This window comes from Seriola aureovittata, chromosome 13, assembly GCF_021018895.1.
Source record: "Seriola aureovittata isolate HTS-2021-v1 ecotype China chromosome 13, ASM2101889v1, whole genome shotgun sequence".
Lineage (NCBI taxonomy): Eukaryota > Metazoa > Chordata > Actinopteri > Carangiformes > Carangidae > Seriola > Seriola aureovittata.
The window spans coordinates 7,831,648-7,855,161 of NC_079376.1; the positions used below are offsets into that span (position 1 = coordinate 7,831,648).

A 23,514-nucleotide genomic window follows, 5' to 3' on the forward strand; every position below is an offset into this window, starting at 1 on the left:
AGTGAAGCCTTTGCAGTTGCATATTCTCATATTAATTAAGTTGACTGAGAGCAAGTACTGAATAGACAGATCTCAATATAGAGAATTGATGGAGGAATACTGAGCCAGTAGAAGTTGGAGATTAAAATGAAAATAGGTTATATGTTTTGGATGAAATAACTGAATTCACCTCCAGCCTGCCGTGGCCTTGCCCATCACTAGGTTAGTCAAATCTCCAGCGGAAGCTAATCGTACCTGTGGAGAAAACAATGTACTATTAAACCAGATAAAAATGTCTGAAAGCGAAGATTACAAACAAGGAGAATCGTTAAGATAAACACTAGATAATGGTAATCTTTAATGCCATGGCTTGTGTTGGATATCTTAAAAGGTTTTTTTTGGGGGGTTAACTCTGAACATTTACCTCAGCTAGAGCTCGCCCAAGGAGAGTGGATGTGATATCCTGATAGGTCGTGGATATGGAAGAGGAGGAGCCAAAGGAGGCGGTGCGTTGACGAACACATGTGGGGGGTGATGGAGATGAGGTCACCAGGGGCTCAAACACCATGACAGAGGGCTCAAGGCAGACATCTAGTCAGACACGTGGATGTTAGAAGGGACGTTAGACACAGAGAACGTAGAAAGGGATTAAGTGACAAACCAGTGACAGATCTGAGCAAAATTACTTAAATTACTACCATTTTAAAAATCTGGTATATCCAGAATAATACTCTATATTTTAGAAAATTTGAGCATAGTTTGGATGGTTGTTTTGCACAGATCTGTTTGGGTTTTGTGAATCGCTGTCCAGTCCTTACCCTGGGCAGACAGCCAAACTCTCTGTGACTTCACACTTTGAGCACCACATATAGGAGGACGTGTCCTGACCTTCAGCCCTTCATCCTGAAACCCTGTAGTCTGAACAAAAACAGTAACATTGATGCAACTGGCCTGTGTTGCTCATTCAAACAAAAAAGGAAAAAAATACAGAGAGGTGAGATATTTACAGTAAATCATCCAAAACATTCCTTTTACATTCCTTGGATTTTCTACAAGTTCTTATATCTCCAGTATTTCAAATGTACAATAACATGTAACATTAGTGTGCCAACCTGTCCGGTCATTACTGGTCTGTCACTGTGCTGTAGTTGGACAGTGTTGCCACTGTTGTACCCTGATGTGGGTCCAGAGGAAAGACTCAGGCTAGATCCGGTGCACAAGGTGCTGTTACTGATTCTGGTCCGATGCCTCAGGTCATCCTGCCCGACACAGATGGAGACACCAAATGAAATGATTTGCAATGCTACATTTTAGTAACCATTCTTCTTTAATGTTAACATCAATAAACCCATGACAACAGAGCTGTTATGGTTTATCTTGACCCAGTTAACTGGCAAATTAGTTGAAATCCTATATAATCAGAATAGAAGAAAAAAAAAAAAAAATGTGATTAACAACTTATCAGACCTAACTAACGCTTAAACAATTTGGCAATTTATCAATTACTTGATGTACAGAAACTCAATCATCAACATAAATAGATAAACAAGTCATCATTTAAGTCTTTTATCAAAGAAAATTTGCTGGTTCAAACTCGTCAAATGTGAGAATTTGTCATTTTTCTCTCTTTTATGTGATTCTAAATGAAATATCTTTGTTTTGTCCAACCAACATTTCAAAACACAATCAATTTCAAAAGGTTACCTTGGTCTGTGGGAACCTGTAATAGGCCTTTTCACTATTTTCTGACTTTACACAAACCAACAATTGATTCATTGAAAGAAAAAAAAAAAAGGACAAATAATAGATGATAAAAAAAATAGCCGTTAGTTGCAACACTAACAAAAGCAAAATGTTCTTTCTGACGCTGGTCTGAACTAAAACTTTAGTCTGAACTAAAGTGTTTGGACAGTTGGATGAAATAATTATGATACCACAGTGACACACAAACTGACCTTCACTTCCTGAGACAGGGCCTGCTGCTGAAGCCTCCTCTTCTCGTGCTCAGTCCTCTCTCGCAGACGTTCTCGTGCCTTCGCAATCTCCGTCCTGGCTTCTTCCCGGGCTCGGCCGTAGTCACGCAACAACTGCTCAATGTCAGACGGATACTGGCCTTCTCCTCGTGGAGGATTTGGTACTCTGTCACACAGATAATTCAGCAAAAACTCAACAAAATCTTTTCATATACATTTTCTACACTAAATTTAAAAACATTTATGTATCAAATTTAAAAACCAGTATCTCACCTGGTACTTTCTATCACCTCTTGGCGGAGCTGTTGCAGGTACTCTTTACGGCGACTCGGCATAGCAGCAGACACCTTGGAGGATGAAGCAGGCTCTTGAGGAAAGCGGCGAGGATGTTTGCTGGGACTCAGACTACGAGCTCTCCTGCAAGTCTGGAGCCGCTCCTCCCTCTCCTGCCTCAAACCTTCAATACTCCTACGGTGTCTGAGACAGAAAATACAATGAAACCAGCGAGGTCAAAGAAGGGGCTTTTAGTCGATTTTACAATAAATTTAGGTCACAAATCAGAAGAGTGAATAGGCTCAAAGATGAAAAAAATGTAATTGCACTGAACCTTTCTTGAGTTTTCCAAGTCTATAAAAACATTACAAGATATCTGTGTAGCTTGTAGGTATATTCATTTTAGCTGATTTTGTATGGCTGTTTATCAAATCTTAATACATTTTCACTACCAACCCCGATGTGTTTGTTTATTGTTCTTGTTTATAGGTTCCCAATTAGCTTCTGCTTATGTGGTTGCTAATCTTCCTGGTGTCCGAAATAAGTCTGTAATATGAAAAACTGTCAGGTATTGAGAGATGGTATTAAATACTTGGACAGATTTTAGTCTTGTTTACTTATTCTTTGATCAGTTATTTCTTAATAATAAGAAATTAAGAAACTTTGCCAGTGAAGTTGTGGGCTGGACAGCTAAAGAATGAGCTGAAAGCCGAGGAGAGCTTCAGGCGACACATCTCTGTGTACCTCTTTCACATTGTTTTCACAATGTCATTTGACACACTGTTATTGCACAATAAAAATGCAGATTATAGCCTCTTTATGACATCATTAAATATTATGCATTGGGACGTAGGGCATAAACTGCAGAAGTGAAAAAAGGGGCTTGTATAGACAAATGTTTATATTCATGCATTGCTTTAGTAATCGTACCAAAACCTAAGCATCACACTGGCAGCCGTATCCAAGTACCCCCAGTCCTAATTAGTTTAGGGCCATTTTATTACATCAAAATAAAGGGTAGTTGGGTCATGTGTATCCTTACCGATCATAAAGCTGCTGTTTGGTAGGAGAAGAGGTCGGTGGCTCCAGCTCTTCTCTGGACCTCGGGGAAAGCATCTTCAACAGCGTATCCGTCTCTCCCAGCCCATAATGCAGCTTGGCCTCCGTCAGCTCCACGGTCAGAGGTGTTGGGTTCATGTTGAGGTTGACCGACGCCATCACCTGCTCTCTCTCCTGTCGCAGCCTCTCTATCTCTCTCACCCTTCTGTCACTCTGTGCCACAGACTCCACATTTGAGCCGTAACTTTCTATCTCACCCCATTCGGCACAGTTTCTGCTCTTGTCGTGGTCGTTGGTAAGCAACATGGCCAGTTTGTTAGACTGTTTGGATTGCTGGTGGTTGATGCCCGACCAGTTGGTGAACTTGTTGTGCATGGGCAGGTCTTCTGGGACTATCTGGTGGTCTTGACATGGGGACATGCTGGTGACAGGCTTAATGTTCACAAGGACATCTGTGTTGCATTCACTGGGCGCCAGTGACACCATGTCATCCTCTTGAAGTTGAACAGTCCTGTCGCTGACTGGTGATGGGTTGTAGGAATCAATGCAACAGTCCACAGAATCAGCTGCAGGTCTTGCGTAGCCTGATGGTTTTCCATGTTCGACTATAGCCTGGTGTTTGTTCACATCAGTCTGTCTTAATATAGGAGAGCTGTGGCTGTGTAAAGTTAAACCTTTTGTAGAGGCACAAGTCCTCAATTGTGGAGAGGTCATCTGCGATTTTGAACTGGGATGGTGGTGGTCCTTGTCTTTATATGTGACATTTCTCCTGTCACTGTCAGTGTATCTATCCAGTGATGAACTAAGGCTTGTAGAGCATTTATCTGATCCTTTAGGGCTTGAACAGCTGATCTCACTCACCTTCTCAAGTGACACAGATTCTGATTGACAAGAGGAAACATCACACTCTGGCGTGAACATCTTATCATTGTCTGAGACAGATGTGAACACCGACTGTTTGCTACAAGGCACAGAAGGGCTGTCTTCCACAGAAGCAAGGTTTCTTTTTCCATCCATAGATTTCAAAGGACATATTATTGGTTGTTTTCCTCTCTGCTTCAAACTTAACCTGGCTCCCACAGTTAGAATGGGAGAAGATGCACGATCTTTGTATGTAGCCTGTTTCTTTGAGCAAGGAGATGGGTCATTTCTTACAGACGAGCTGTGATTTTCTTGGTAGCCGTTTCTTGACAGTCTGTGGGTGGTTTCAGATATTGCAACACTTTTATGACACAGTGCCTCAGACGTGCTTTGTTTTGAGCCTCTAGAAGAAGCAGATCTTACACGTCTCTGACATTCAGCTGCAATCTTTACCGGAGGTGTTCTGAAAGGGACATTATCTGACTGTGACGCAACAGAGGCGTTCAACCTCAGGTCAGGCACGCTCTGCATCTTTTCATCTGGGTTAGCTTTCGTTTTCACCACACAGTGCACATCCTTGTCTTGAGGCACACTGACAGCCTCAGAACCAATCACTCTAACTATCACATTGACCTCATGAGGTTTGGACTTTTCACTGGGTGACTGATGAACCATGACTTCCTTCTCTGCTGCTTCTGTTTGGATCCCAACATCTACAGCTGTCTGAGTTGAGCAGTCTGCCTTAGTGCAGTCATTAGACTCACTATAAGAGACGGTAAGATTTGACAGGTTGACACTCCTCCTCGGACTCGCCCTGTGAGCTTCGCCTGTTCTCATTCCCTGGACGTCGCCCAGCAGGTCTGAGGTGCTGTTGATCAGCTTGGAGAGGTGAGCCGACATGCTTTCCATGCTAGCCCACGTAAGAGATTCTTTAATGTCTACCTTGGTTTTCTGTGTTGCAGGTCCATCAGTGTTGCTCCTTCTGTGACGATCTTTCCTCTTTGGAGCATTACTACTGTTAGCAAAATTTACTGTTTGAAGCCCACGCTCTGTTTGAGTGCCATGTTCACATGTCCTCCTCCTTTGGGCCTGTGTTTTGCTTGCCTGGGACTCTTGCTCAGACGAGTAAACATACATAATTTCATCCACATGATTGGAGTTATTACCTAAACCACCAGGAACGTCGTTACTTGAAGAACTGCAGCTCACGGTCAGATTGGCTAAATGACTGTGAATATCAACAGACGTCTGGTGACAGGGTGTGAGCTGAGATGCTTTGTTTGTTTGTTCCTTATAATCCTCCATACTGCTAAGTGTACTGGAGAGCCCCTTGTTGGTGGCATAAGTGCTGAGATGGGAATTGAAAGGGGAGTTCTGCCCATTCAAACCATTGTCAACACTGCAGCATCTTGTCATACCTTTTTCAGCGCTGTTTAAAAGCGGAGATTTGCAGGATAGGTCGGCAGCACTCCCAAACGACGGGTTCTTAAAACAGTGCTGGTTTGAGTCGTCGTCTTGCCACTGGTGAACAAATGGGTTGATGTCACTTGAGGCAAAATGCATAGGGGAGTCCTGAGACTTCAGTGTGTGTTGTGGTTCTCTTTTCTTTGCATGCGGAAGGATTTTTTCCACATTTGTCTTTTGTGACATTGCTTGAGGGGGTATCAAGTGTCTCTTTTGGCTGTAATCTCTACTAAATTTAACGTCACTTTTAGTTCCAGCAGAAGTCATCTTCATTTTAGTTTTGTTAACTGACACAGAATTATCTGCATTGTTGCTTCTAGCCTGTGTAACTTCCTGTTTAGCATTACTCTGAGTGGCAAGCTTTACCCATTTAGATGAGAGCCGGCTGTAATTCTCTCTGGTGGTTTTATCATCCTCCTCATCTTCATCTGATGACTTAAGAGAGGACTCAGAGAAAGAGGTGGGATGAGTCTGGATCTTAGATCTTCTGAACCTCTTCGACTTGGCCTTTTTGGCCATAAGAGCAGAATTACCTTGTGTACCACCACATGTTTTTACATCACTCTCTTTGGACACGAGAGATCCACAGCAACTTGTATTTCTGACACCATGTCCCTGTGTTATTTTGTGGAGTGGCTGTATGGAACCAGAAATAGTGGTTTCATATTTTAATTCTGCCAATATCTCTGTAACCTGTGCTTTAGACTGGCAGGTCAATGTTTCTTTGTCATTTTTCATCACACAGTTTCCTTTACTGTCAACCTGAGTCTGTTTGTCACATTTACTCTGTGAAATTGATAAATTGTGGCACTTGTTGTAATTCATATTGACCACACAAGTCTGAGTCAAATTATCTGAACGGGTTTGTGTACAGCTAAATTGATTCTGTGCTGTGACAGACGGTTTACCTCCTGTTGTGGACTCTGTTTCACCATTTCCGTCGTGGCCAGGAGTAACAGCAAACCCTGTCATAGAGGCTTTCTCATCAAAGGATGTATTCCGGTCGCTGTTATGGTTGAGTGGTTTGAATTGAAGACTTCCTCCATCAGATAATAACTCTGTGGCTCCGGATGTGTCAGGACTGTGCTGGAGATGTTGCTCAGTCATCTTTGGTGAGCTTTGTTTGTATGAATAATTGTCTTTATCTTTAACACTGGATGCAGCTCCCAAACTGACAGCCTCTACATGGCTACATCCACAGTTAACCTTTGTATCACCAACTGTAGAAGGTGATTCATGGTGTATTTGTTGAAGCTGTGGGTTATCTGTATCCAGGGTAGGGGGATCAGAACAGGTCTGGTTGTCCATTTTTGAGTGCATATCACTTAAAGTAGAATTAAGATGGAAAGTTACTTTTTGTTTACCTACATCATTCATTTCTTGAGATAAAGCAACTTTCTCCACAGTGCTTCCTTGAGAATTAATACATTTTCTTGCTGAAGCAGAATCACTCATTGAGGACAAACTAACTGGTTGCAAAGCAGCGTTTCCAGAGTGTTCAGTCTCTCCACGGCTGTTAAGTGTCAGATTTGATTGGATGTTGTTGCATTTCGCAGAGGTGTTTTGGACAGCACAGTGACCATTTATCAGCTTGTTTGATGTTTCATAAGAAAAGTTAAGAGCATGGTCGGTCTCTTGAGTTACTTCAGTAGATTTAAGCATGTCGCTCTCATGGCTAGTCCTCAATTCAGCTGGTGTATCTGATGCCAAGTGCTCACCTATGTCCACTGTGGCTTCGCTTGTCCTTTCCACTGAGGCATGTCCACTGAGGTTCACATCTTTCACCTGATCTTTCCTTTCATCTCTCAGCTGGTTTTCTGTCACTGTATGCTCGTCACTCTTATAGCCAATATGAAATGCAGAGGATGCTGTTCTTTGAGTCCTGCTCGTCCGGACACCATCACTGTCAATCAATGACAATCTCACATGCTCTTTCACCATCTCTGAGATTCTCAGGTCAATAGCACTACAAATGGCATCAGACCTGCGTATGTGATTTTTATTTTCTTGATGTTTCCTGGTGTTATCAATGTGGAACTCTCCTGCTTTTGTTTCTACATCTACTTCTTCTATTGTTACATTTTCCTTCTCAACCATCTTTCTGTCTCCCGCAGAGGAACCACTCTGAGAACTTTTGTCATCATTTTGAAGCTTACAGTTAGAATCCTCAAAGACCTGTCCAAGTTTCCTGATCATGGGATCAGAAACTGGCAATGCCACTGAAGCCGCTTTGTCCTCTCTAACGCTGCCACCTGCACAAGCAGAATCAAATCCATGGCTGTAAGTTTCCAAGGCAGACTGCTCCGCTTTAGAGTCACTTGTGTTGTTATTGTCATCAGGCCAAATATGATCCTGACTGCCAACTGCCGTCGAGCAGAAAGTTACCAACTCTCTGCTGTCGCTCCTTTTTGGAATTTTCAGGCTGCCCATGAATGCATCCTGTTGGCCTTTGTTCCTCTTCCTGGAATTTTTACCAGGTGATTTAACAAGCTCCTGCTGTAATGCAATGTACAGCTCAGTGTCTTTGGTTTTATCTCTTGCAAGTGATACATCTTTGGTATTCTCAAACTCATACTGCTGTACATCTTTAAGCTTTTCTGCTCCATCTACATTGCATTGTAATTCATCTTCAATGGACGGTTTAAAGGCACTCACAGCTTCCGGTATTTTGTTCAGTGCTTGGCATTGGTCAGTCGGATTTGTAGAGAAATGCATTTCTGATTGACAACCTGAGGTGCACATTTCAATGTCAGAGGACAAACTGACATCCTGAACTACCATATCAGGTGCATCTGGAAACACCTGAAGCAAGTTTGATGTTGCTTGTGCGGTGTTGGGAATCCCAGTGTGTGACACAGAAGTGGTCTGATCTGAGGTGGGTAAGGATGCCGGACTTGTGTTGTTGCTGTAGTCTGGAGAATCTATAATTGTATTTTCCACATTTTCTGACTGTCGCCCTAGTTGCTCCACATCTTCCTGATCCCACGATACGAGGGCATCTTCTGGTGTTGTTAAAGCCTCCCCTGAAACCACTAGTCTGTGTTCCTGCACTGTTACATTTACACCCTCAGTGCTGGTGGATGTTGAGCTATAGCTTCTGTATCCACTCTGAGAGTCTGACAGGTTCATACTAGTTGGACTGGAACTACTGCTGCTGCTCTCCACTTGTCTGAACATCATTTTTCTTTGGAAAGGTAGGGAATCTCTGTGAATCCTGGGACTGTCTGCTGCATCGGTGGAGGACCAGGCATCGGTGAGCGCCAGCAGGTTCTCTGGCTCTCTCACACTGCAGCTGCTCAGTGAGCGTGGACTGCTGGTCAAAGCGGTCTGCATGTTCCCAAAGTCTTCAGTCAATTCCTGCACAGTGTCTTTGCCTCTGGAATCTGCTACTAATGGGCTTTGAGACAGAGGATTCCTTGTTGCACCTATTTCCATTTTCTTTCGCGATTTTGGGGAACCTTGCTGGCTCCAATAGGCCTCTGCTGGGATCACCTGGGGTTTATGAGAGCTGCCCCAGTCTAAACTGCGCTGTACAGTCCCATTGTGCCCCATGGATAAATGAGAGGAATCTGTCACCAGCGAGTAATTTGGTACCACTATACGGTTTAGTCTCGAGTATTTCCTGTTGCTCCCCACAGCCAAGGAGTCTTTAGACATCTGACTGTCTTCGCTTTCTGTTTCACTCTGAGCTGCTTCCTCGTGTCTCAGCTGCTCTGCCAGAGCTGTCGCATAAGCAGAGGACAGGGAATCAAGAGAGAAAAGGCTCTCACAGTCTGACGTCCCTTCATCCCTCTCTTCTTGCTCTTCCTCCCATCCGATCAATCCTTCCTGCTTCTCAACCCATCTGCTTGTCTTTTTCATCAGAGCCTCAGTACTATGCCACCGTCTCTGTCTAATGTCCTCAAAAAGAGCCTTTTGGTCAAGCTCCTCACATGAGACGGCTGTTTTAATGGCACATTTGCTTCGGATCATATTGGTGTCTTTTAAGCTTCTGTCTCTTTTTTGTTTCCAGTGAAATTTGCTTGCTATCCTCCCCAAAGGTTTGGGGCCTCGTCCTCCATTTGCACCTGATGGTGGTTTTCTGAACACTTTGGACAAGACTGTTTTTAACTTGGGTCCCACAGAAGAAGAGAAAGATTTCCTGATGGTTTTTAGACCGCTGTTATCCTCATGGGATGGGGTTCTCACAGTCATACAAGAGACAATCTCAGAACTGGGTCTGTCTGTTGTGGATCCTTGTACATTTTCTTTGCTGACTGGCTGCACAGTAGTTCCAAGTGGTGACTTCAGACTCACTGATGAGTTCTGATCTGACCTGTTTTTAAAAGACAGATCTCGGTTTGGCAGCAGAGGTTTTCTTTCAGGCCGTTCCCGAGAGGGCGGAGCTTGTGGTTCCTCTCTGGAAGTTTGTCTGATGTTTTCAGAGGAGCTAATTCTACTCCGGCAGGATTGACTTTGTCCTGAGAAGATAGTCCCGGAACAACTTTGAGTCCTTTCCCGAGGAAGACACTCATCCGAAACCCACTTCCTGCTGCCAATAGAATCAGATGTCGTGGAGGAATTTGAAGTCAGTTCTATGGATCTGTTTCTCTTCAGAAAATGTCTGTAGAGGAGAGAAAAAGAAAGACTTAATCGATTCTAAATTTAGGAAAATATTCACATATAGGGAGGCACATGCAACCACAAAACCTTTACAGGTTTTACGTTTTACTCTATGTGCTCACCTGAAGATAGGAGTGTGCTGTGGGTAGAGCCGGGAAAGAAGATCTGATGAAAATGAGTGTCTACGAGAAGCGAATGGTCGTCCTTTAGGCTTTGAGGAGGACCCCAGCTCAGGAGACTCGGGGCTGTCCAGTCCAGGAGGCAGGGCCTTTTCCAGCTGCTGCAACTGCCTCTTGGCTTCCAACAGATGCCTCTTGCGGGCGATTCTCTCCAGCTGGTAGTGCAGCCTTTTCCGACGGATGCGGCTTTCAGTACGGCAAAGGGCGTGATGCTTTAGTAGCTCCTCCTCCACTGCCTTCTTCCTGGCTCTTACCACCAGGCAGGGACGATCCACTGTCAGATCTTCCTGTTCCTCAGACGCCTGACTTGCCAGCCGCTCCAGGAGGGATGCAGGGATAACGTCTGTTTGAACTCCAGACTCTTGGGTGACTCTCTGCTCAACAGTTGTCAGGCGTTGTTTCTCTTGCGTAATCCACTGCTCGACTGTTCAGTAAAGATTCAAGGAGAGAATGTTGAGTGGGTGTAAATATTTTGCACCTATTTTATCAAAAGACAGAGCGTTATGTAGTTTTTCATTGCACTTTAAAACTAGTGATTTCTTGGAGGGGGTTTGAAAGTTGATGGGTATCTACATGAGCAGCAGTAACAATTTTCTACATGTTGGTGTGTGGAAAGTACTTACTCTCAATGTGCTGCTGTCGCAGGTGAGCCTGCTCCCTCTCCAGCTCTCTCTCAGCCCGTCTTTGTGCAGCCTGGATCTCCTGTCGCAAACTCTCCACGTAGTGCTGCTGTTCCTCCACCCGCTGTCTCGCAGTAGACTCCTCACTTGGGGAGATACAGGCACCCGACTGCCCCTGGAGCTTCGCTTCTTCAACACTGTAAAACAGGCACAAAGATTCAGGATGAAACACAGACTGAGAAACTATGATGGAATAGGAGAAACAAGGCAATAAGAAAAAGGTATAATTTTACCTCAATTAAGCAGAATTTGATGTTAGAATATAGTAGTTTTGTGATGAGAGTGGTAGCTTTAAAGTAAAAGCTACTGTTGTTAGTTTTCAGTTCAGCGTCTCAGCAGTAACTAAGCAACGCCTGAGCATGTCCTATAAACATCTATCTGGGATTGCTCAGGAGGGTGGGGGCTAATAGAAGCACATGCCATCTCCACCAACTGGAGGGAAACATGCATGAAGCACTGTCCTATTTCTACAGCATGTTCAATGGTACAACACTTTGTACTTTTTATCAAATGTGTATGCTGTGACTTGGCAGAATAAGCTCTCTGTACACCACACACACAGTTGTGAATATTCTCCTGAAAAAAAGACTGCTGTGTTGTTCTGTGACTTTCTTTTTAGCGGCAGTATTTACCTGTGGTCAGGGGTCAAAGGGCAAAGGTCAATGTAGGTGCAGGTCATACCGCCTTCACTAGCCTGAGAATAGTAAAGAGAAGATCCACTGTGTTATTTATTTTTTGTATCATCAACATGATAGTTTACCACCTGAAGTATCTCAATTATCTGCTCATCATCAATATCATCTTGATTTACAATTTAACCAGCAAAATGATGCTTATTTTCGGATAAGCAGCACTTACCCGTCTGCGTTCCCGGAGGACAGCTGCCTCTGCCGGATGGTTGAAGCGGAACTTATGCATTTCTCCCAAGGTGATCACCATCCCTGGAGACAGAGAGACATATCCTTCATCACAAGCTGTGCTTATCCTGTAGCATTGTGTTGATGTAAGCTCAGGGCACAGGTGTAGGGGTGCGGGTGTGTGTGTGTGTGTGTGTGTGTGTGTTTAGTGTGTGTGTGTGTGTGTGTGTGTGTGTGTGTGTGTGTGTGTGTGTGTGTGTGTGTGTGTGTGTCTGTGTGTGTGTGTTGCAGTGTATAAGCGCAGCAGGGTGGGTGTGAGTGTGTGTCTACATTTTTATCCTTAGGATGATTCTGTGTATTTCAAGTGTGTGTGGGCATAAATATCATTGTACATTCACCTACATATGACATCCAGCACACAGCCACAATCACTTGACAGGCCTTAATGCTCAGTGTCAAGTGCTGTTCACTCTGATTTTCTGTTTGGCTGTTTATGTACATTACAAGCATTAATTGCTTGTAGTATGTGCTGAATTTACAGTTATATTTACAATTAAAGTTATTATTTGAGTTTCATCAAATCAAATTTATCCTATTTATGGTTGCTATTTATTCTGCTATAGCCATTTAATGTATTTACACTCCTTATTTACTTCTCTATATAGAAGTTTGCATTGTAAGTCCGCCATTCCCACCCCGGATTTTAATTGTAATGCACAAGGGATTCACAGAAAATGACTGCAAGTACTACTAGATGAATTCAGAAGATAAGAACCAATGTATGCGCACCCATAATTTGTGTGTATGTACAATATGTCACACAATGACAGAATTTGGAAGAGCAGAACAGGTGGTTTTGGGTATTTTGCAGAGGAAACATACTTGTATTAGTACAAGTAGAGCTACAGCGATTTACAAAGACGACATCAGAGTTTCATCATTGCCAAACAACTCGTGAAAAGAAAACAACCCTCTGAAAGTCAGGACTTTTCTGCCCTCATTCATCAATAAACAATAAACAGAATGCAACAACATCAATCTAACCAGAACTGAAGTTTTAAATTATCAACTCTGTCAAGTGTCGGGACTAAGATAATCTTCTATAGGCATAAGAGTGACAATAACTGTGCAGGAATGTTAAAAGAAGAAGTTGTATTTATTGTCAGTCAAATAAAAGTGGTATAAACGTTGCATGCCGGCATATCTATAGAAGCTCTGGTCAAAAATGAAAACATGCGACTACTGCATTGGTCTTTTTGCTGTTCATTTCATCAAAAAATATATCATTTGTGTCCCATCTAGAAGAAAAAAATGCAATGTGAACAAACTGTTTTGTTGAGGACATGAACTGACCTTGAGCCAGTCTGCAGGGCTCAGTGACCTCCCTGTCGTTGAGCAGGCAGGAGTAGCCTGGCAGCGGCCTGAGTGTTACCACACCTCCACAGTTTTCAATCTCACAGCTGGAACTGCCCTGCAGAACTAGAAACGGAAATCAGAAACACAATCACACATACTGATTTAGGAAGCTTTACTCAGGCAGCTGCTGTACTGCTGAATATATTCAGTGCTCAATGCAGCATTTAATGAAAAGTTAACAGGCCATTTAAGGACATATTATGTTTTATTATCCACTCTCACTTAACAGTTACAATGTACCATATATCCTCTGTGTGATACCATAGTCAGTGAACTGGATATTCTTTTTCTTGCCTTGTGTTTTTTGCTGCATGTTTTGTCTAAAGCTGTCGGTTTGTTGTATGTTTACTCTGTGATAATGCGTAGTCGTAAGAGGCTTTGAGGATTTCCAAAAAAAAAAAAATCTCATTATACAGTTTGAAAAGGAATATTCACAGCTGAATGAGGAACCACGGAAAGCAAATGAATAACTAATACCTATTTGTTGCTCTTCAAACTGGTCTTGAGGTCCAATGTGGGTGACTCCTTCCTGCAATAAAAAAAAACCATGATGTAAGCTAAATAGCCGCATAAACAAAAACATCAAAACAAACCACATCCATACTTGTCATTAACAGGGTGTGCTCATAACAAAAGCGATAGAACATATAATGACACGAATTTCACACAATGTCCTTTGAAGAGCTTTTGTCCTTTCACTTCTAATCTTCCACTTAGCTGACGGGAAAAATACCATTTGTTTACTTTGAAGTCTTATCTAATGAGATTAAAGGCTTTCTTATATGGTGTCAGGACCACATGTGCTCCCAGGTGGCCTCGGCTCTTCACATGCGGGAAACAGTGTAATTGTCAGGCCTAAGGGTATGCTTGTCATTGTCAGAATCAGGACAGCTTAAAATCCCCTGCGTCCTAGCCTCAGAACTAAGAGCTTCTTATCCAACTGAGCTTTATGCATTGTGGAAGACATTCACACAGAGAGATGGGAGATCGACAGGACAGTTGGAGGGTAGAGAAAGAGAGAGAAAAAAAAAGGCAGTAGAAACACACCTTTTCTCAAGAGTTTTTCTAGCAGAACAGAGAAAAATAGTGGAAGGAGAAGGGGGAAGAATCTAGTAGACAGAAAAAGAGATGGTTTCAGTTCAGACAGCTGACAAAAACAGTAACATGAGATTTGGGAAAAGTAGAGCAAATGAAAAAAATATAAGCGTGTGGGAGTTTGCATCATGTTGTTCACACAAATGTGTATTTTTAGTGTAACAGCATGTGTGCAAATGAGTGATGTGAGTCTCTAGGGATGAAAAGAAACTCAGAAAATACAGATATGAAAGTACACCATCCCAAATAAAAACACTATTAACATTAACTCCATCACTTTTACTTGTAATTCTAATACCTAAAACCAACATGTATTCATATACATATCCAACTGTGTACTAATTTACACTGAAACCAACACAAGACATCTATTTGCATTCCTGTCGTCATACCCTGAGGTGATAGAAAACGACCCCGGTGCTGAGAACATCTCTGTCAAGGGTAACCAGGTGTGGCTGGAGGGAGTTGATGAGGAAGCCCGCCTGGTCCCTGTTGATGTCCACACTGTACTGCTCCAGCAGCTCTTTCTTGTCTCTCCAGCTCTCTGACCAGTCCTTCGTCAGCTGCTCCACCTGAGGAGGAGACGTGGATGAAGATGGTGAAGGAAGATCGTGGGGAGAGGAGAATGAAAAAAAACTGAGAGGTGGATAAAAACCAGAGTGGTCGATTTCTGTGGTCAGGGAGATAATGGTGATACTAATAGCAGTTACTTTTACAACTGCCAGTGCTACAACCACTGCTACTAAGACTATTACTACTGCTATTATTAATAATGATGGTTTGTTAGATTAAGATTCATTAGATATACATAAATGTTAATTTAATTTAAGTAAACTCTTGGTTTAAGTTAACTCTCAAACCACCAAAAAAAAAAGAAACCCAGAAAACCTAAATAACAGTGTGTCTTTCAAGAAACAACATCCCGGTCCCATCTTAATCCACAGAATTTTATATTTATATATTTCTATGTCGGGTAAAAAATAAATATATAAGGAGAAATCTGTCTCAGGATATCTAAAATAAAAGTGGGAAAGGAAAAATCCTGTCTGAACAGCTAGATACACCTAGAGGCAAGTAAGAATGTTTTTGTCGTTCAGGTGGACTGATCATTTACTGTATATCATATAATTTATATAAAGACCCGCAGTCTAAACTAGAGTTTGACTAGAGTTGAGATTTTAACCCCTTATGGCCACACGACATAAATGATGAGAAATCTGCCCATCAAAGGTTGATGCAGCTTATTACACTGTGCCCTGATTTTCTTTTTTGTGAAATATCTGTCAAACTCATGAAAAACATTCCACTGAATATAAAAGCGCACTGGTTTGATGTGCCAAGGACTACTGTAGTACTATCTGGCAGATTTAACCATCTGTGTCGACCCTGGGTTACCTTTAGTTCGTTCTGTAGCACGATGTCAGAAAGATTTCCATCCCTCTCATCACTCAGGGATGGACTGGGATTGCGCCGCTGTCAGTCAAAAGGGTATAAAAATGATCAGTCAAGAAAAACAGTGGAAAGGGAAAATGACACGATACAATGCCACTCAGGGGATTAAAAATGTCACAAAGACACAAAGTACTATATTAAGCCTTTGGTTAAAAAAAAAAAAAAAAATTGTAACGTGGATATCTCTTTTATTCAAAGCCTTACAAGTACTAGAGGGCTTTTTTTTTTTGGGTAAACCCAGCGGATTGGGTAAACCCTGAGAGAGTTAGCTCTATGCTCTAATGATAAAAGGTCACCATACCATTTCAAAGCTGAGCAGCATACTCTTCAGCCTGTCAATCTCCTCTCTCAGCTCCCTGATCAGACGAACATTGGCATCCTGTACAGAAATCAAAGCACACACATTAACCTACTAGAAACATTTAGATCAAACATTACATTTTGGCATCGGACTTTACACTGACCTCATTAACACGTGGCTTGTTGACAATATTTCTGGCATGGGCAGCATAGCGCAGTGTGCTGAGGGTCTCATTGTAGCTGTTAGCAGAGGGTGAGACCGCTGCAACACAGAAACACACAGGACAAGATACATGTACAGCAATTAACACTCACATCACATGAAACAACAATGTCAGTTTAATAAGTGAGACTACAGTGGCACCGTAATTTTTGTTTTGGAGGCATATACAGATTTCTATAAAGCATTTTCACAGCATCACCATTGCTCTTCAGAGTAATACCCCACCATCCAGGCAGCCATCAGCTTCAGTTAATGCCAGAGCAAAAATTAACTTTGATCCAGATAAAACAGATATTCACATGGATCCTTTGCAAACCAAAATACATGTATATTTTTGGTGAAAGTTACATTTAATTTTTATGTGACAAGGCAGCTGTGAGCAGGGACTGAAAAGTGGAAGAGTTTTTCTTGTCAATACATTCAAGTGCTTGTAGGAAACTCTTTGACAGAAGAGACTTGATTACAATCAATGTGTGTTTAAAGAATACACAATTTACTGCCATAGTTCTTAATAACGACATTCACATCTATTTCACACATCACGATCACTCACTACTATATTATCCGTTGCGTTATGGGGAATTGTGGGATCTAATTTCACCCTAAGAAGTCAGGAGATCTCAGCTCTTTGATGCATCGATTCTAACCGTATCATCTGTCTTTTGGGAAGTTTCCCAGGTTTATGGAAATGCAATCTAATTCAAATCTCTGGAATACCCCTTCAACAATAATACTGACACCTGTGACACTTACTTGCAATCATAATGGTCTTGGAGTTGCCGCCCAGGCTGTCTTTCAGGAGCCAAGTTAGGACGGAGTCTCTGTAGGGGATAAAGCAGTGCCGCCTCCCTCCTCCAGACAGGGAACTGCTGTGGCTACCCACCGTGCTGCCATCACCCTCTGAGGCCATGCTGTTGATACTCTGGCAGCTGCTGGACATCTGGGAGTTCTGGGCTTTGGAGGCAGTGGAATAAAGAGGTACAACGTTTGTGGGATGCCCCGATAAAGTAAAATGGACTTTAAAGATTTTACGCCAAATAAAAACAGCAATCTTAAACATTATCACTTCAGCTTCAAATTGCAATCATAAAAATTTTAACAGTATCTTCATTTACCTAGAGCAGAAATAACGATGCCCAAAGTGACCAGCGACTTGTTGATGTTGGAGCCCTCCGTCAGTCTATCCCTGCAGTAGTGGGGGTCTGCTCTCTCACTGTCAAAAAGAAAACCAACACATCATGAGGTTCATGTCATTTGAATGTAGATGAAAAGAAAATATGGGCTATGGAGAAAATCTCAGCGCAGTAGCTAAGGTCCACTAGGGGGCAGTTTTGTCAATGACTTTGGGTTAAAAGATGTTGATAAAAAAAGAAATCAGGACACAACAGAAGGAAAAAAATGTTTCACCTCCCAGCCAAGTCCACCAGGTTAATCTTGCTGACAGTTTCTGAAGGAAGGTTATTTTCTAGGATTGCCTGTGGGGGAAAAGAAAGGAGCAATCAGCCGGGAATCTGCTAATAATGATAAGTGCTTCACATTAAAATAGATGCTAACAATATTGACTGCTTGTCAGAACGCAAGGAGCAATTACTGGCAAAAAAATCTGAAAGAGAATCATTAAAAGACTGATTTATTAACAGATTAAGTGTGACTGTATGGGTGTTGAGGGAGATGATGACCTGTGTGTACTGGATGGTGAAGATGGCGTGGGATCTGCTGCTGGCATCATGGTTGTGGGTGGCTGCAGTGATGCGGTTGGCAATGCCTTCCTCCAAAAGGTCCATGGCCTGCTTGTAGTCTGTGACCACATGCTGTGACAGGTCTGATGAGACAGAAGCAGACAGAGAAACAAAATGTTACGAAATCTGTGCAAATAAACCGAGAGCATTAAAAGGTTTATATCAACCTGAAGATGTTAATTTAATAATGGAAACTCCCTGAAACAGTAAGTGTCATCCAAGTGCATTCTATTGTTGGATATCAAGATGCACATTTTATGATTGTTGGGAATTGAAAAAAACACATGATTTTATAGGGTCATCAAAAAAACATGTTGAAAGAAATGAAGAGTAAGAAGCTCATAGATTTACATTTTACAGTTTAGGTTATTTATGGCTGCCAAAGGGTTACACTGGTAAATTGAGTAAAAATTTATAAAAAATACACTATCTAACAGTTTTTATAAACATTTTGTAGATCTCAAATTGATATGAGACTGACACAAAGACACTGAGGCAGAGGAGTTAAACAACCAGAGAGATAGAAATGTGAAAAAGACAAAAACAGGAAATATGTCTCATCATTGCTAGGCTCCTGTTTGATTTGTAATATTTTCCCACAGCATTTAGTTACAAAAAAATCAGTGACAATGCTCAGCTTCCACGCGTGAATCACATCAACATAAGTGGATGTTAGACATGTGCAGATTACGGCAGAGTCTGTAAGTGCTATAACATCCGGTTAATTATTCTTTGCATTCATTTAGCCAGTAACACAAATATCTGAATTATTACAAAACATTAAGAGTGACGGTAGAACGCTAATGGAAGGATCAGTGCTGATAGAAGTAAAAGCTGTGAGTCCTAAATGTGCTCTGTGTGTATCGTGACTTGTTCTCCCTGGAACCACATGGAAATGACTTCACTTCCTCTGGTCATCTGGGATTTCTCCTGATACAGACAATAAGTGGATGTTGGGCTTTGAACACAGAGAGGTGGGCGGATGAGAGAGAAAGAGAAAGAAAAAAAAAAAAGGAGTGGATGAGGAGATGGAAGGAGAAAGAGAAAAGAGAAAAACTAAAAAAGAGGCTAAAAGAGGAGTCTGGATTAGAGCCAGGGCGGCCAATTCTGGACCCGATCAAAAACTTAACAAGGCAACAAAATTCCACTGCTGACCACATACCACAGTGGCTTATAAACTAAACATACAAGACAAGAGCATTGCTCAAAATACTGCAGACCATGTTACACATCCAAGTCCATAATTTGACAAAATTATGTGTCTGCGTGTGTATGACAGTGTAGAGACAGAACATTTAACATTTAGTATCCTCCGTCATCCTGCCTCTCTACATACCAATTGTTTCTGACAGACTCTTTTACTATATGATCAACTGCTAAGTGGTGGGATAAATTTGACAAATGGTCCATGGACACTTCTTAGAACTCATAATCTGTGAAAGCACCTAATCATAATGCCATAAAATTTAAATATGCAAAATCCTACTGTATGTCTTAGACATGAGGTTGTTGCAAGATGATTGAAAATTAGTTTTCTCCAATGCGGACTCACAGACTTGTTATCTTATTTTAATCTCAGTGAAATTACTCTAGTAGGTTAATGAGAATTTGCAGCCTCTAGACCTCTAGTTAAGTATTTAATCAAACAGACAAAGAAAAAGACAAAAAGCATAAATGATTAGTTGATTTTTGAAGGCAATATTTTGTGCAATTATACCTGGAACTGTGTTAGAAAATTGAATTTGAATTATAATTCATTAAATTTGTTTGACTTGCTTTGTGTTTTTAGGATAGGTCTTTATAAAAGTCCTTGCTGCTCTACCGCTCCTGCAGAGGTTTTCTTTTAATGTCTATGTGCATCATTCATGTGCATATCATATCTTTATCTACTACATCTTTTAAATTGCTATCTTTTTAATGTGCAAAGAAATAAACAACATTAAAAAAGTATTACTTGATTTAGGTGCAAGGGTTGAGAATCAGCATTAGTAAGGGTGCCTTTCAAATTTGAAATCTACAAATTTACAAAGTATAGCTGCAGCTGCCCTGAACACTCACCTTGTACATAGGGTCCTTTCTCAGGGTGCTCTCTAACTCTCAGCGAGGCTCTCTTCTTCTGTTCTCCTCCTCTCAGCAAGTCTCTGACGCGCTCATTATAGATTTCCAGGAAGCTGCAAGGACAGAGGGATAGGACGACATCCTACTATGAAGACATAGCCTTCATATAATCTCAGGACTGGATCAGTTAATGCCTATTTTACCTGTGCTGTCACACTCAGATGCTGAATTTATCTAATTCCTTTTCTGCATCCTTATTTTCCACAAAATCTCATGAGATATTAGTCTTTGTTTAAGTCTACTATTGGTGTAACATGTGACAATGGACTCTGGCTGTATAAGTAGGTAGTTGTAGTGGTCTGTGTTTTTTACTGCTGGTCCAACCAAATGATCCCACAAATTTCACTGGGTTATATTGTTGAAAATACAAAAAAAAAAAAACAGATAAAATTGGCAAAGCATAACTTCTGTTCAGTCGAATTTATATTATTTTCAGTAAGTTGAGGAAGTTGGTTTAAATTGTTGGGGGACTCCTCCACCAATGACAAGAAAATCAAGTTTTGAACTGCATTTTATTGCCTGTAGCTCTGCAGCATAATCGTTCCGTAAGTACTCATCTAATTTGAATTCCAGCGTCATGAAAAGGCCCAACTGCACTGATTAAAATGGAAAAGATATTAACAGAGTCTCACAGGAACAACGTACCTGATCTCAACTCTGCTTGAATTTTGCCCATCAGGAAAAGTGTCTTCAGACCTAAAGAGACCCTGCAAGGGAAGAATAAATATAATTACATCATTACTACAACACCAGATACTTAAGAAGCTGAATTATGAGAGTGCTCACTTCATTTATGTTGCCACTTGCAGGGATTATTATCAACTATTTTACCTGACAGATGCGAGGGGTCAAGCCAAAGGAGTCCTGACAGCATACGAAACAAAAACAAAACACAGAATGAGCGTAAAATAGCATTCATTTGACAGTTGACATGTACAACTGAGCCACAACACAATGCTTTTCTTATTTGTAGTGTAGCATGGTTTGAATTTGCACTTTGTGTAAGTGCGCTGACTTGTTTGTGCTGGGTGAGATCAGTTGAGGCTCCAAAAGTTCAGTTAAATCCAATCAAATAACACTTCATGCCATGCAGTGATGCTGGTGCACACTCCACCCCTGCGCCTCACCGGTGTCCCCATCATGGTGTAAGTCTTCCCAGATCCCGTTTGGCCGTAAGCAAACAGACATACATTGTAGCCCTCAGAAGCTCCGGAGAGAACCAACACACCCAGGTCCTGGAACACCTGAGGAGAGTAACAAACACACCCTCAACCACAAATATACAAAGAAAGACGAACTAAGAGATGACTATAAATGATGACTTGATTTCCCTCCTTGTTTTTCCAAAATGTTTATATGATTAAGCAAAGGGCTGATACGTGATGGAATAACTTTAAACATATTTTAAATAAAGAGTAAGAAAGAAGACTCTGAAAACACCTCTGAAAGATTGTATTACTAAAAAAGTAAATGCACTTTAAAATTGATGAGGTGTTCACAGTGTAAGCCAATGTCCTTGATCTTAATCGCATTGTGTTTTTACATTGTTTATTCTTACACCAAGGTTTCACGATCACAATGCTGTGGCACCAGACCAATGGCAGGGAACTAATGTTTTTCCTGGTGAGATGTTTGAGTAAGGAGCAGGGAGGTCAGCTAATACTCTAGGTAAACAATTTTGCAGAATGTGTATGTGAGAGAAGCAACTGTGAAAGTAAAAAGAGTTTGAGAAGTGACTTTGTCAGGAAAATAAACCTTGCCTGAAAGTGCAGTGGTGATACGGGGGATACAGGAGAATCCCACTCAAAACAATCAACTGAGGCCTCTTGTTTTCTTTCTCTCTGTGTCTGAACCTCAGATCCAGAATCTGAACATTATTAGCACGAGGCCAAATCACAACCTCCTTTTTTCCTTATCTTTTTGGAAATTGAAATGTTATTCATGTGTTGCATGTGTGCACTCAAACATGAGTGAGATGAAAAACTCTCCATAAATCACCAATTATTGTACCAATTATTTTCAATCAATTGGTCGTTTCAGCTCTACCTGCGGCACCAGTGCCAAACAGTGTACAACACCTAGAAAACCAGTCAGAGTCCACTGAGTTTTAGAGTTGACAAACAGCCAACCAGCACCTTAAAATAAAAGCCTTGTGTTAATGTTGCAGAAAAACTGTTCAAGTCAAGTGAGAGAAAGCGCTGGTTGGATGTTTTTCCATGGCATCACAGGGGCGTAGAATTTGCTGATATTTGTTTTTGATTAGTATCAAAGTCAAACACATTGTATGATGATAACTGATTTTGCTGCACATGACGCATTCTGCATGGTGAGTAATATGGGTGTTTACCACTTAATTTCATGTATCATAATAGTCAGCTGTGCCTACTTTTGTGTGTGTGCAGGTGTTACTGGTTAGAGGTAAAGCAAATGGATAAAAAAAAAATTTTTCAGTCTTTTCTATTGTTATCGTTCCTTTGTTCATTACAGATAAGCAAAAAGAAACTACAACAAAACCAGCTCCTTGGGACATGTGGCCTCATCAGCAACCCAACAGCTCAGTCCAAAGGCAACATGTGCCTTGGGGGGCAGCAACCTGATCTAGACCAGACCTGAGACACAGCACATTCCCCTCCAGAACCATAACACACCCTGGGATCAGTGAGGGGGTCCCCTCCCTTTGCCCCTGAGCTCAAGCCTGGACCACATAGACTGGTGGGTAAGTACACAGAGGAGAGAGGAGAAATGCTCTCAGAGGTGAAGTAGAGATACTTTCAACACACCTCCCATGTGTGTGAGAGTGTGCGACTACCAACCACTGTCAGGAGAAGCGAGAACCTGGAGTTAAGCCTGTGTATACTCTAGGCTTATAAAATGGGGGGGAATAGGTTTAGGTTGGATGTGGTTGAAAGCTCTTGTGAAAGGCCCGGGCCTTGTGAAAGCAGCCTGAATGGATTCGCTGGTCATCTGGTTGTTCTTAAGACTGTGCAAATCTGTGTGTGTTAACATTCAACAGCCTTGAGTTTTCTCTGAGAGAAGTAAAATGTTCAACACCGACACGGTGGAGTGAAGCTCACACAGAGACCAACGTTTTATTTAAACCACCGTGACCAAGTGGTAAAGTATAACCAGTCAGTAAACTAACACCCAATGTTAGGACAGAGACTTTCAACATACAATACAGAATACTCGTTACCTGCTACGACTGTTAATCAGCACCTTAAGTCACATAATTACTTTCTGTTGC

General features: G+C 41.6%; 1 protein-coding gene across 2 annotated transcripts in view; it reads right to left on the reverse strand.

The window, feature by feature from the left end:
* Window positions 1-23,514, reverse strand: part of stard9 (StAR-related lipid transfer (START) domain containing 9) — a 42,529-nt gene that overhangs the window by 5,894 nt on the left and 13,121 nt on the right. For both annotated transcript variants that reach the window (XR_008829340.1, XM_056393041.1), the window contains exons 4-28: window positions 21,398-21,514; window positions 21,102-21,134; window positions 20,916-20,977; window positions 20,211-20,323; window positions 18,093-18,235; window positions 17,821-17,888; window positions 17,529-17,626; window positions 17,167-17,367; window positions 16,355-16,452; window positions 16,192-16,269; window positions 15,834-15,911; window positions 14,831-15,010; window positions 13,821-13,872; window positions 13,281-13,406; window positions 11,929-12,011; window positions 11,703-11,764; window positions 11,014-11,207; window positions 10,334-10,814; window positions 3,268-10,212; window positions 2,226-2,429; window positions 1,935-2,118; window positions 1,092-1,238; window positions 798-897; window positions 404-570; window positions 170-234 (exon numbers count right to left, since the gene is read on the reverse strand). Coding sequence is in view for 1 of the 2 variants with exons in the window: in XM_056393041.1 (XP_056249016.1) it covers window positions 170-234; window positions 404-570; window positions 798-897; window positions 1,092-1,238; window positions 1,935-2,118; window positions 2,226-2,429; window positions 3,268-10,212; window positions 10,334-10,814; window positions 11,014-11,207; window positions 11,703-11,764; window positions 11,929-12,011; window positions 13,281-13,406; window positions 13,821-13,872; window positions 14,831-15,010; window positions 15,834-15,911; window positions 16,192-16,269; window positions 16,355-16,452; window positions 17,167-17,367; window positions 17,529-17,626; window positions 17,821-17,888; window positions 18,093-18,235; window positions 20,211-20,323; window positions 20,916-20,977; window positions 21,102-21,134; window positions 21,398-21,514 (10,079 nt within the window). In the remaining variant the exon portion in view is untranslated. The remainder of the gene's footprint in view (window positions 1-169; window positions 235-403; window positions 571-797; window positions 898-1,091; window positions 1,239-1,934; window positions 2,119-2,225; window positions 2,430-3,267; window positions 10,213-10,333; window positions 10,815-11,013; window positions 11,208-11,702; window positions 11,765-11,928; window positions 12,012-13,280; window positions 13,407-13,820; window positions 13,873-14,830; window positions 15,011-15,833; window positions 15,912-16,191; window positions 16,270-16,354; window positions 16,453-17,166; window positions 17,368-17,528; window positions 17,627-17,820; window positions 17,889-18,092; window positions 18,236-20,210; window positions 20,324-20,915; window positions 20,978-21,101; window positions 21,135-21,397; window positions 21,515-23,514) is intronic.